General features: G+C 39.3%; 1 protein-coding gene across 4 annotated transcripts in view; it reads right to left on the bottom strand.

Moving 5' to 3' along the window:
- The window catches only part of LOC140318090 (protocadherin alpha-C2-like), a 166,090-nt gene extending 152,746 nt beyond the window's left edge, over window positions 1-13,344 (bottom strand). Inside the window, exon 1 of one of the 4 annotated variants that reach the window (XM_072395757.1) lies at window positions 10,885-13,344. In XM_072395757.1, coding sequence (XP_072251858.1) covers window positions 10,885-13,293 — 2,409 coding nt within the window. In that variant the 5' untranslated portion in view covers window positions 13,294-13,344. Of the gene's footprint in view, window positions 1-32; window positions 2,471-3,306; window positions 5,708-7,687; window positions 10,153-10,884 lie in introns of those variants that run through there. The other 3 variants (XM_072395760.1, XM_072395763.1, XM_072395772.1) reach the window with 3 other exon arrangements.
- Window positions 13,345-13,784: the final 440 nt, after the last annotated feature.

Consider the following 13,784-nt stretch of genomic DNA (forward strand, 5'->3'; position numbering starts at 1 on the left):
GAAATCCAAGGCTTTTGAAAAACATGCCTTACCTCTTCAGATGTTTTCCTCCTGTCAGGGAGCATGAGTGTATTTGCATGACTGCCAGGAACAATTGTAGATCCTATACTCATTCTGGGTCCAACCAACATGTACCGTTTGTCTCCAGATCTGTACTGGATGCTGTGACACAGTGTTCCATCATAATTAGTCTCTTGTAGATATTTAGAAGTATAGTCTGTGGATTTTGAGCACTGCATTGCAATCAGCACGATGATACTGATGAGAAAAAGAAGTGAAACTGAGCCCAAAGTTATCATCAGGTATAAAGTCACATTGTCCTCTTCACCTACTTTTGCCGCACTTTTAACATCAGAAGCTGCAAAAGCCTCTTTGGGCTCCACAAGTTTGACAATCACAGTAGCTGTTGCTGAAAGTGAAACGTTTCCATTGTCTTTGACCAGTATGACCAGTTTATGCTCAGCCTCGTCTGTCTCTGTGAATGAGCGATGTGTTCTGATCTGTCCTGTATAGCGATCCAAACCAAAGAGACTGTGGTCAGTAACTTCCTGCAGTGAAAACAGCAACCAGCCGTTATATCCTATATCAGCGTCATAGGCTCTGACTTTAGTCACTAAGTGTCCTGCGTTCACATTTCGGGGAATCTCCTCCACACCTTCAGCAGAACCGTTGGAGCTGACTGGATACAGGATGACTGGAGCGTTGTCGTTCTGATCCAGAATGAACACGTTCACTGTGACGTTGCTGCTCAGTGACGGAGTTCCAGAATCTGTGGCAACAACGTGGAACTGGAACGTTTTCAGTGTTTCAAAGTCAAAACTTTTCAGCGCAGATATTTGTCCGTTGTCAGCATTTATATTCAAAAAAGATGCCATGTCATTATGACTGCCCTCTCCTTTAAGTATACGATAGGACACAGCAGCGTTGTCATTTAAATCTTTGTCAAATGCACTCACAGAAAATATCGATGAGGCAGGAACGTTGTTTTCTGTCAAATATAATTCAAATGGACTGTGAGAGAACTCTGGAGAGTTATCGTTTACATCTGACACTTGAATACTCAAAGTTTTGAATGTGGAAAGAGGTGGGTCACCACAGTCTGTAGCTGTTATTGAAATGTCATAATGTGACACATTCTCCCTGTCCAATGTTTCTTTTGTTACTAAGGAATACATGTTATCTTTAAATGATGATTTTAATTCAAATGGTACATTTTTTGTCAAACGACATACAACTTTCCCATTTAAACCAGAATCACTGTCTCTAACACTTATAAGAGCAACGACGGCCCCTTGCTTTGAATCTTCTGGCACTGTGCTGGACAGTGATGTTACCTCTATTTCTGGCTTATTATCATTTACATCTTGAATCTTTATAATGACTCTGCAGTCAGTTGTCATCGGAGGTTGACCTTTGTCAGAAGCTTGAACGTCTAACTTGTAAACATTGGCCGTCTCATAGTCAATTTCTCCATTAACTCTTATTTCTCCTTTATGTCTTTCCAGACTGAATAGTTGCAAAACACTGGGAATTATATCACCCCCAAAAGCATACTCCACATCCCCATTAGTTCCCTCGTCTAGATCACTTGCTTGGATGTTTATTATAATCGTATTTATTGCAACATTTTCTTGCAATGTAACAGAATAAACCTCTTGAGAAAAAATTGGCCTGTTATCATTGTTATCAAGAACCCTTACAGTGAGATTTAGATTAGCTGATTTTGGAGGTGTTCCTCCATCTATAGCGCTTAAAATCAAGCTGTGGTTTGTCTTCTGTTCTCTGTCTAACTGTCTTTGTAGCACTAGGAAAGGGATTTTGTCCTCCCCCCTATCTCGAATTTCCAGATGAAATTTATCGTTCTGACTTAGTTTATAACGCTGGACAGAATTTATTCCTATATCTGGATCACGGGCACCGGGCAATTGAAATCGTGCACCTGCCACGGTCGTTTCAGCTATTTCTATCACCTTTTCTTCCTCGGCAAAACTCGGTGCATGGTCGTTAGCATCTAATATGTCCACTGTAACATAATGGACTTCGAGTGGATTTTCAACAACAATTTTTAGATCTAATAAACAGGCACCATTTCTGTCGCACAGCTTTTCACGGTCAATTTTCTTATGAACATACAAAACCCCGTTGTTCGGGTTTACCTCCAACAGTGCGTCCTGAGATCCAGAAACAATACGAAAACGCCTGTTCATCAGTGTACTGACATCGAGACCAAGATCCTTGGCAACATTTCCAATAAAGGCTCCCACTTTTACTTCTTCTGAAGTCGAGTATTTTAATTGGGCTAAAATCAGGTCTCCGTAGCAAAAGAGCAAATAAAAGAACAGAGTTTGAGAGCAAGACATCATTTTGCCTTTTTATCCTTTGTCTTTGATGGCATAATAATTGAAAATGGCGTCTACAACTGCTCTCTGCTTGAAATACCTCCAATTTTCCTGAGATCAAATTCCAGAAAACCACCGCACGCAGAGATGACGCAGGTCAAATCCAAAACAATGGTATTCTTTGTCGTCGAACTGAAAAAATCCGTTATAATGGGAAGAGTCTGTTTTAACCAATGCTTTACTTGTTCCTCAGTGTAACACTGACACCTAGTGGATCACCGAATTCTTATAACTTACATGAAATAAGAAAAATGAATACGATAAACTATTCAACTGATCAGAATCATCGACAGTAAGTAAAACAGTTTATCCCATGAGATATTCCACAACAAATTTAACTGTCAGTACGCAAAGCGCGTCTGCTAAGATAAAACCAAAATAAGAGCAGATAAAACAAATAGATATTATTTCAGTTGTTACTCAGCAGACTCGTCAGTGACCACTGAAGACTTTGATAGCTACTTTGTAGGTCAAAGGCATATTTTATACGGTTTATTATGATAAACTGCTATATCTGCTGAAACCTTCCAGAACCATGGACAGCAACAAAATCTTCTAGATTCGGCAACGTCTGTTTTTAAAAGTGCCATAATGAAGAAGGGCTTTCGCTTATTTTACTAAGTTAGTAGCGGATAAATCTCAACATAAAAATCATCATCATGACCAGAATCACCACAGCTACCAGTATCATAAACAGTGGTATAAAATAAGAGTGTTTGTAAGAGTTCAAGTTCCAGGTAAACATGAAGCAACACAAAGACTTTGGTGAGAACCACGTGGTTGAACTCTTTTTGTTAAAAATAAAAAAAGGAAAAACGTTGTTTTATGAACACAGCGCATTCCATTCAGACAAAGCGTAGGGAAAAGAAAAATAGCAAACCATATATGAGTTATGAATCATGCTTACCTCTTCAGATGTTTTTCTCCTGTCAGGTAGCATGAGTGTATTTGCATGGCTGCCAGGGACTATAGTAGATCCTATACTCATTCTGGGTCCAACCAACATGTACCGTTTGTCTCCAGATCTGTACTGGATGCTGTGACACAGTGTCCCATCATAATTAGTCTCTTGTAGATATTTAGAAGTATAGTCTGTGGATTTTGAACACTGCATTGCAATCAGCACGATGATACTGATGAGAAAAAGAAGAGAAACTGAGCCCAAAGTTATCATCAGGTATAAAGTCACATTGTCCTCGTCGTCTACTTTGCCTTCACTTTTCACATCAGAAGCTGCAAAAGCCTCTTTGGGCTCTACAAGTTTGACAATCACAGTAGCTGTTGCTGAGAGTGAAACGTTCCCATTGTCTTTGACCAGTATGACCAGTTTATGCTCAGCCTCGTCTGTCTCTGTGAATGAGCGATGTGTTCTGATCTGTCCTGTATAGCGGTCCAAACCAAAGAGACTGTGGTCAGTAACTTCCTGCAGTGAAAACAGCAACCAGCCGTTATATCCTATATCAGCGTCATAGGCTCTGACTTTAGTCACCAAGTGTCCTGCGTTGACATTCCGGGGAATCTCCTCCACACCTTCGGCAGAACCGTTGGAGCTGACTGGATACAGGATGACTGGAGCGTTGTCGTTCTGATCCAGAATGAACACTTTCACTGTGACGTTGCTGCTCAGTGGAGGAGTTCCAGAATCTGTGGCAACAACGTGGAACTGGAACGTTTTCAGTGTTTCAAAGTCAAAACTTTTCAGCGCAGATATTCGTCCATTTTCTGAATTTACATTTAGGAAGGACATTATGTTATTTTGGTTCCCTTCTCTTAGAATATAGTATGAAACTGCTGCATTGTCATTCAAATCATTGTCTGTTGCGCTTACAGAGAATATTGATTCTCCAGCAACGTTATTTTCTGCGAGGTAAACGTATAACGGGCTTTGGGAGAAGTGTGGACTGTTGTCATTTACATCTGAAATATCAATTCTCAGAGTTTTATAAGTAGACAAAGGAGGCTCACCACAGTCAATTGCTTGTATCGTTATTTCATATTGAGACACCTCCTCTCGATCTAAAAATGTATTCGTTACAACTGAATATACATTCTCTTTGTAGGATGGCTTCAATTCAAATGGGCTGTCTGGAGTTATGCTTAAAATGATTTTTCCGTTGACACCTGCGTCTTTGTCTCGCACACTGATGAGAGAAATCAATGTGCCAGGCTTTGAATCTTCCGACACTGTATTTGACAATGATGTGATTTCAATATCTGGTGGATTATCATTTACGTCTTTTATCTTTATGATAACTCTACATTCGCCCGTTAATGGGGGCGTTCCTTTGTCTGATGCCTCAATGTCTAGTTTATAAACGTCGTTTTCCTCATAGTCCACTATTCCTTTTACACTTATCTCCCCGCTTTTTCTATCAAGCTCAAATATATCGTAGACTTTTTTCTTAAGAGTTTTTCCAAGATTGTATTCAATTTCGCTATTGGAACCTTCATCTGGATCCGAGGCATTCATTTTATATATTATTGTACCAACTGGAACATTTTCTTGTAATTCAATGTTATAAGTCTCTCGGCTAAATGTTGGACGATTATCATTACTATCAAGAACAACAATGGAAACATTCAGTGAACCCGATCTTGGAGGTTTACCTCCATCAACAGCTGTGACAAACAGAAAGTGCTTGCTTCTTTGCTCTCTATCTAACGTCTTCTTCAGCACCAGAAACGGTATTTTGTCATCATCGCTGTGGCGAATATCTATTTCAAAGTGATCGTTTGATGTTAATGTGTAGGCACGAATAGAGTTTATTCCAGCATCTGGATCACGCGCAGTGTGCAGCTGGAATCGCCTCCCTGGTAGTGTTTGCTCAAATATTTCAAACGTCTGCTCTTTTTCAGAAAAACTAGGTGAATGATCGTTGACATCGGTAATTTCCACAACCACATAGTGTATATCCAGAGGGTTTTCCACTATGATCTTCAGCTCTATTAGACATGCACCACCTCCCTGACAAAGCTCCTCTCTGTCGATTTTCTTCAGAACACAAAGATCGCCACTGTCCGGGTTAACATCAAAAAATGCTTTTTCAGTTTCAGACACAACACGGAACCGTCGGTTAGTCAGAAAGGTGATATCAAGGCCAAGGTCCTTGGCAACATTTCCCACGACAGTTCCAACCCTCACCTCTTCTGCAACAGAGTATCTTGTTTCGGCCAAAGCCTGTTTCCCGTCAAAAAGCAGAAACGCCAAAGACAAAGCAAACCAGAAGAAATTCCTTCTTCCACTTTTTATTTCGGTCTCCATCATTATCCAACAAGAGAGCCACATCAATTGATATAATTGACTATGGATTCCATTGTGAGTTGTGAATTCACGAATCGCACAACATGATGCAATCGGGAGACTAAATCATTTCCAATGGCTGCTTCTTTCAAAGGCAAAGAAAAGGTTTGTCAGGGGATGGACAAAGTGTCGTTCAGTTTCTCAGTGTAATACTGACACCCAGAGGCTATTTCATATGGACAAAGTTTTAAATACAAAGTTTCTTATTAAACAAATGACAAATTGAATCCCATATAGTTTGTTTTCTTAAAAATGATAAAATGATCAAGTTGTTTATTTTTTGTTCCAATCAAAATATGCGTCAAATGTCTTCAGATGAATTGTGTTCGCCAACCCTGGATGAAGGGAGACCACAGAAATTTGGTCACGCCTGACAAACGGAGATTTTAGCCCTGGAGATTCTCAGTGTTTTGAAAAGACTTTCAAACGTGAAACAGAAAAGGTTTCCAATGATAAATGAATAAATGATTAAATGAAGTGTGACATTTATGCTTAAATTACTATTTGATTTAGACAACTATGATATATCATACTTTCTGCTGAATACCACTAGTGGTATAAATGTGAGCAGCGGGCTCCAAAAATAAGGAAATAATAGAAGCAATGCATAAGTTACGAGTGGGACCTATATAAAGGAATCCAAGAGGCACACTGGAAATAGACAAGAAAAGTACTCTAGGATTGTGATGCATCCATATAGTTGCTCGATAAAGTGAGGAATTTTATAATAAAAGTACAATTTCTTGACATTTACTTCTGCATTTGCGAAGGAAGACATGTACTCTTGTGTTATTTATCAAGTCAGACTGAAATGCAAGTAATCAACTAGCACAAAACCGCAAATCAACGCATTCCTCACTAATTCAAATTTATGTTTACAAAATTATTGAAATTGCGAAATAAGTAATGATGTCGTTTTTTCGTAGTAGATTGGAGCCAAAATATCATATTGATCAACAGTACTGATTTACTTTCTCTCCTTTTTGGTGACGCCTTGTTGAACGGACAGCTCCTGTGAGTGCATTATGTTTACTGTCGTTAGAGAGCTCTCATGTTCAAGTTAAAAATGTTAATGAAAGGTTGGTGTTGTCAAATTTTCAACTCTATTTCTGTTTACTTGAATAAATCCATCTTTGAAGTAACACAGCCTTCTTTGTTGGGTTTACTCCTACACCCACACATAGATCGCTACCTCATGTTGTTAGTTACAATGAAGGATTAGTTTGTTTGTAATTCAGAAAATTTAAGAAACGTTAATTAGATTAAATCTAATTTAGTTCAATTTGATTTTGTTGTGAGGTCTGTGTGACCAAAAAAAGGAAGAAAATAAAAAGATAAATGAAAAGGATGAGGAAAATCTATTCCAAATTACATTCACTCAAAACAATTTTAACCAAACATTTTACCTGACCAAAGTTTCACGGTCATATGGTTCAACAGAAACAAAATGTCAAATCTAACCTTTAAACTTAATCCTAACCTTGGAAATTACTTGTTTATTGTGGGATATGTAACTTCAAAGCAAATTCAAAGCAACAATAATCACCATTGTCAAGAAAGAAAAGACAAATTATACTATCTATTTCAAATGTTGCAAAGCCATGCATATAAAGAGCTTGAAAGTGAGAAGTATTATGACATATGAAGAAAATTTGTCAGTGATACAGACGTTGTAGACATAACAAAAGGCAAAATTAAGCCTTTTGCATAACTAACTTGTATAACTACATCTCTTTTTATGGAAATACTTAAAAAATCAAAGAGCATTGTGTATGAGAATATACACGAGACTGACTACGTACAGCCTAAATATTATAATCCCCTTGATTAGATCTGCAATTTGGTCAAGAATGGTTTAGGCTGTTTGGTAGTATTCTGGAGGTTTAATGCTTTATACTGTTTATGAGTCAGAAAATAAAACATTAACCATGCATCCCATATGGAGAAATACATATCGACATATGCAGATATATTTTCAAGCCCTTACCTCTACAGATGTCTGCCTTCTGTCAGGTAATATCAAAGTGTTGGCATTACTGCCCGGCATGATGGTAGATCCTATACTCATTCTGGGTCCAACCAACATGTACCGTTTGTCTCCAGATCTGTACTGGATGCTGTGACACAGTGTTCCATCATAATTTGTCTCTTGTAGATATTTAGAAGTACAGTCTGTGGATTTTGAACACTGCATTGCAATCAGCACGATGATACTGATGAGAAAAAGAAGTGAAACTGAGCCCAAAGTTATCATCAGGTATAAAGTCACATTGTCCTCTTCGTCTACTTTTGCTGCACTTTTAACATCAGAAACTGCAAAAGCCTCTTTGGGCTCCACAAGTTTGACAATCACAGTAGCTGTTGCTGAGAGTGAAACGTTCCCATTGTCTTTGACCAGTATGACCAGTTTATGCTCAGCCTCGTCTGTCTCTGTGAATGAGCGATGTGTTCTGATCTGTCCTGTATAGCGGTCCAAACCAAAGAGACTGTGGTCAGTAACTTCCTGCAGTGAAAACAGCAACCAGCCGTTATATCCTATATCAGCGTCATAGGCTCTGACTTTAGTCACCAAGTGTCCTGCGTTGACATTCCGGGGAATCTCCTCCACACCTTCAGCAGAACCGTTGGAGCTGACTGGATACAGGATGACTGGAGCGTTGTCGTTCTGATCCAGAATGAACACGTTTACTGTGACGTTGCTGCTCAGTGACGGAGTTCCAGAATCTGTGGCAACAACGTGGAACTGGAACGTTTTCAGTGTTTCAAAGTCAAAACTTTTCAGAGCGGATATTTGTCCATTTTCCGCATTAATATTCAACCATGCCGCAGTTTCCAAATTACCGTTCCCCTGCCTAATGATTTGATAAGTTAAAGCCGCATTTTCTGTCAAGTCTTTATCCGAAGCAGAAACAGAAAATATCGGGTTTCCGGGGATGTTATTTTCTGTCAGATAAAGTTCAAGAGGATTGTATAAAAACTCTGGTACATTATCATTCACATCTGATACATCAATACTCAGAGTTTTGAATGTGGACAGAGGAGGTTGACCACAGTCTGCAGCTGTCATCGTGATGTCATAATGCGAAACGGATTCTCGATCCAAACGTTGTTTTACAACCAATGAGTACATATTATCTTGAAACGACGGTTTTAATTCAAATGGTACATTATCTGTAAGACTACAAATTACTTTACCGTTTAAAGCTGAGTCTTGATCTGTGACACTGATTAAAGAAACCACAGTTCCAGGTTTTGAGTCTTCTGATACAAGTCGTGAGAGGGATGTTACTTCTATTTCAGGTTTGTTGTCGTTTTTGTCCAGCACCCTGATGATCACCCTGCAGTCAGTACTCATCGGAGGTTGTCCTTTGTCTATTGCGTGGACATCCAACTTATATATGTCAGCCTTTTCGAAATCAATTTCTCCCTTTACTCGAATTTCACCAGTGTCTTTATCTAAGCTAAACATGTCATATAATTTTGGATCAAGTTCTCCACCAAACAAATATTCAATATCTCCGTTCACACCGTCATCCAGATCAGTTGCATTGACCTTAATGACACTGGTATCCACGTCTACATTTTCAGGTATTGTTACGGAATAAACTTCTTGGCTGAATGTGGGATGGTTATCATTTGAATCGAGGACTATAACTGTGACATTAAGAGTCCCAGATCTCGGAGGATTTCCACCGTCAACTGCTGTCAGAATCAATTTGTGCTCATGTTGTTTTTCCCGATCCAGAGACTTCTGAATCACTATGAATGGTATCTTGTCCTCTCCTCTCTCTCGAATTTGTAAACTGAAATGTTCATTAAGGTTCAACTTGTACGCACGCACGGTATTAAAGACAACATCTGGATCACGGGCAGTTGGTAGCTGGAAACGTTTGCCTGAAGGAGTGGACTCATACATTTCTAATATCTTCTCTCCTTCTTGAAAACTGGGTGAATTGTCATTGACGTCAATAATTTCCACTCCTACATAATGTATTTCGATGGGTTTCTCAGCTACCATTTTTAGGTTAATCAAACATGGAGAATTGCTTTCACAGAGCTCCTCTCTGTCGATAATCTTATGCACATATAAGACACCATTGTTCTGATTTACCTCAAACTGAACATCATCAGCCACCGAAACAATTCGAAATTGCCTTTCCTTCAATGAAATTATGTCCAACCCAAGATCTTTGGCAACGTTACCAACGACAAATCCCGCATTTACTTCTTCTGGAATTGAATATTTTATCTGGGCTGATATCCGCTCCATGCATCCGAGCATCACAGAAAAAATGAGAAATACCCACGAGGACTGCATTTGTCGTCTTTGTCGTCCTGCTCCCATCGTTCCGGTTTGTATTTTCAATAACATATCCACAAAAAGATCCTTGCAGGAAATTAAGTTTTCTAAATCGCAAAATATTCTATTTGAATCATGTCCCACATTTCTTGAGTATTCATAACAATCACACGCCTTGCTTCGTAAGGTTCCGACTCTTCTCTGTTGGCTTTATCTCCACAAAACCTCTATGGAAGGGGCAGGGCCAACGCTATAACACAATTAAAATATCCTGATAGGATACTGACACCTTGTGGGCTTGACACACCGTGATCTACTTTTAGGCAAACCACGACATAAAAAGCAACACAATCTTGTTTTCAGACAGAGGACCTCGTTTACCACTTTTTGCAGTTATACGATTACCATCGTATTAGACCACTATTTTCCTTTTTTAAATTGCAGTATGACGATCAATTAAAAGACTCCACAACCTTCACACCTCCACAAATCTTATGTTAACAGTGAACATCATGTCTGCATTACTTGGGTGACATGTTACTATTCAATTATCAGTGGATGACAATGAAGCATTGTTGAAGTGTGTGTTAAACTCTATTATATAAATGTGACTTGCAGGTTATATCCAAGTCTAGATTGAATATAATGGACAACGTTATTTTCTAAAAGTTGTGTTAAGGTACGTTAGTTATATTATATAATTAATGGGAACATTCTTAACTACCAATTCATTACATACTAGTATGGTAATACAAAATAGGTTTCTTAGATTACTTTTATGTGGAGTGTGTATGTGTACGTGTAACATACCAGTTGTTAAGTAATTAAGTTAACTGTTGAACAGAAACTCTACTGAAAATCAGGTGAAGACAAAAAACCCTTACCTCTTCAGATGCTTTCCTCCTGTCCGGAAGCACTAGTGTATTTGCATGGCTACCAGGGACAATAGTAGATCCTATACTCATTCTGGGTCCAACCAACATGTACCGTTTGTCTCCAGATCTGTACTGGATGCTGTGACACAGTGTTCCATCATAATTAGTCTCTTGTAGATATTTAGAAGTATAGTCTGTGGATTTTGAGCACTGCATTGCAATCAGCACGATGATACTGATTAGAAAAAGAAGTGAAACTGAGCCCAAAGTTATCATCAGGTATAAAGTCACATTGTCATCTTCATCTACTTTTGCTGCACTTTTAACGTCAGAAGCTGCAAAAGCTTCTTTGGGCTCCACAAGTTTGACAATCACAGTAGCTGTTGCTGAGAGTGAAACGTTCCCATTGTCTTTGACCAGTATGACCAGTTTATGCTCAGCCTCGTCTGTCTCTGTGAATGAGCGATGTGTTCTGATCTGTCCTGTATAGCGGTCCAAACCAAAGAGACTGTGGTCAGTAACTTCCTGCAGTGAAAACAGCAACCAGCCGTTATATCCTATATCAGCGTCATAGGCTCTGACTTTAGTCACTAAGTGTCCTGCGTTCACATTCCGGGGAATCTCCTCCACACCTTCGGCAGAACCGTTGGAGCTGACTGGATACAGGATGACTGGAGCGTTGTCGTTCTGATCCAGAATGAACACGTTTACTGTGACGTTGCTGCTCAGTGACGGAGTTCCAGAATCTGTGGCAACAACGTGGAACTGAAACGTTTTCAGTGTTTCAAAGTCGAAACTTTTCAGCGCAGATATTCGTCCGTTTTCTGAGTTGACATTAAGGAAAGATGTCATGTCACCCCCTGTACCATCACCTCTCACTAAGTGGTATGTTATTACTGCGTTTTCATTCAGATCACTGTCAGTCGCACTTACAGCAAAAATTGCTGCCCCTGGTGTGTTATTTTCCATCAAGTAAAGTTCCAGTGGATTTTTACTGAATACTGGTGCATTGTCATTTACATCTGACACCTGAATGCTTATTTTTTTCACTGCTGAAAGTTGAGGTTCACCATGGTCAGTGGCCGTTAATGTTATGTCATAATATGACATGGTTTCCCTATCTAAACGCCCCTTTGTGACAAGAGAGTACACGTTTTCCTCTATAGATGGTGTCAAATCAAATGGAACATCTTCCGAAATCTTACAAATAACTTTTCCATTAAGTCCTGAATCTCTGTCTGTGATACTGATTAGTGAGATGACAGTGCCAGGTTTTGAATCCTCGGGGATTATGCTGGACAAGGAAGTTATTTCAATGTCTGGTTTATTATCGTTCACGTCTTTTATCTTTATCACAACTCTACTTTCGGCTGTCCAAGGTGGCTGCCCTTTATCTGAAGCCTGCAGATCTAATCTGTAAACTTCAGTCTCTTCATAGTCCACCTTCCCTTTGACACGAATCTCACCAGTGACGCTGTTTAATTCAAATAAATCGTGCACTTTTTTCTTTTGTGTTTTACCAAAGGTATATTCAATGTCACTGTTAGAACCTTCATCTAAGTCTGTAGCGTTTAATTTGATTAAAAGAGTTCCTCTAGAGGCATTTTCCTTTAATGAAACAGTATATACATCTTTGCTGAACACAGGCCGATTGTCATTCACATCCAGTACAATGATCGTCAAGTTAAGGGATCCAGATTTGGATGGACTCCCTCCATCAACAGCCGTTAACACTAAACAATGCTCGTTTTTTTCCTCTCTATCTATAGGTTTTTTAAGCACTAAAAATGGTATTTTGTCCTCTTCACTGTCTCTGACTTCAATATCAAAATTATCATTTTGATTTAACTTATAAAGTCGAACTGAGTTCACACCAACATCGGGATCTCTGGCTGCATGGATTTGGAAACGAGTACCTGGAGGGGCATTTTCTGCTATTTCCAGTCGCTGCTCGTTCTCAGGAAAAGTCGGTGAATGGTCATTAACATCGATTATTTCCACTCCAATATAATGTATTTCCAGTGGGCTTTCAACTACAATTTTCAGGTTTATCAGACAAACATTTGTTCCATCACAGAGCTCTTCGCGGTCCATAATTTGTCCGACATACAACACTCCATTGTTCTGATTTAACTGAAACAAAGCATGATATAGGCCCGAAACAATACGAAATCTCCTGCTTGTCAAAGTGCTGATGTCAAGCCCCAAATCCTTGGCAATATTTCCAATAGATGATCCGACTTGAAGTTTTTCTGGAACAGAGTATCTTAACTGAGCTAAAATATGTTCCTCAAAACACATCAACAAAATCCCGGCGACCCACCAGCATTTCACTCGGCGCCTTTGTCCTTGTTCCCCCATTGCGTAAAAAATATTTGACAATTTTTTTAAAGCAAATGTAATGATGCAGTTGTTCATGGAGCCAGTCAAATTAGAACAGTCCCCGACTCTCACGTAGAAGCAGTTTCATGCACACCTTGTCTGACAGAGCCTGCGATTTGTTTTCCATCATTACACCACCTTCGTCAAAAATATGATCAAGAGATGGGCAGGGCTTGTACAAAAATGACGCACACAACCATTGTCTAGGTCACACTGACACCAAGAGGTAACGGGACTACAGTACGATAGGAAACCACAAGCTTTTTTTCACTCTTCCATTCTGCCAGCACTTTAGCAAATTTTTTATTCTGTGGAGGAAATTAGATCTGACTCCTCCAGCTGGTCAGCTACGCTCTACTTGTACATCGCTACAGCCCCCGTGCGTGACTTGGTTGTGTTATTCCCAGACAGATCCAACACAGAACAAATGTTGTACTTAAAACGTTTTTAAATAAGTGGTGGAAATTCATATACAACGTGACCTGTGTCACATTGCCAATTACTGGGATTCATCTATAGCACCAATT

This window comes from Leuresthes tenuis, unplaced genomic scaffold (assembly GCF_036924035.1).
Source record: "Leuresthes tenuis unplaced genomic scaffold, fLeuTen1.0.hap1 SCAF_11, whole genome shotgun sequence".
Classification (NCBI taxonomy): domain Eukaryota; kingdom Metazoa; phylum Chordata; class Actinopteri; order Atheriniformes; family Atherinopsidae; genus Leuresthes; species Leuresthes tenuis.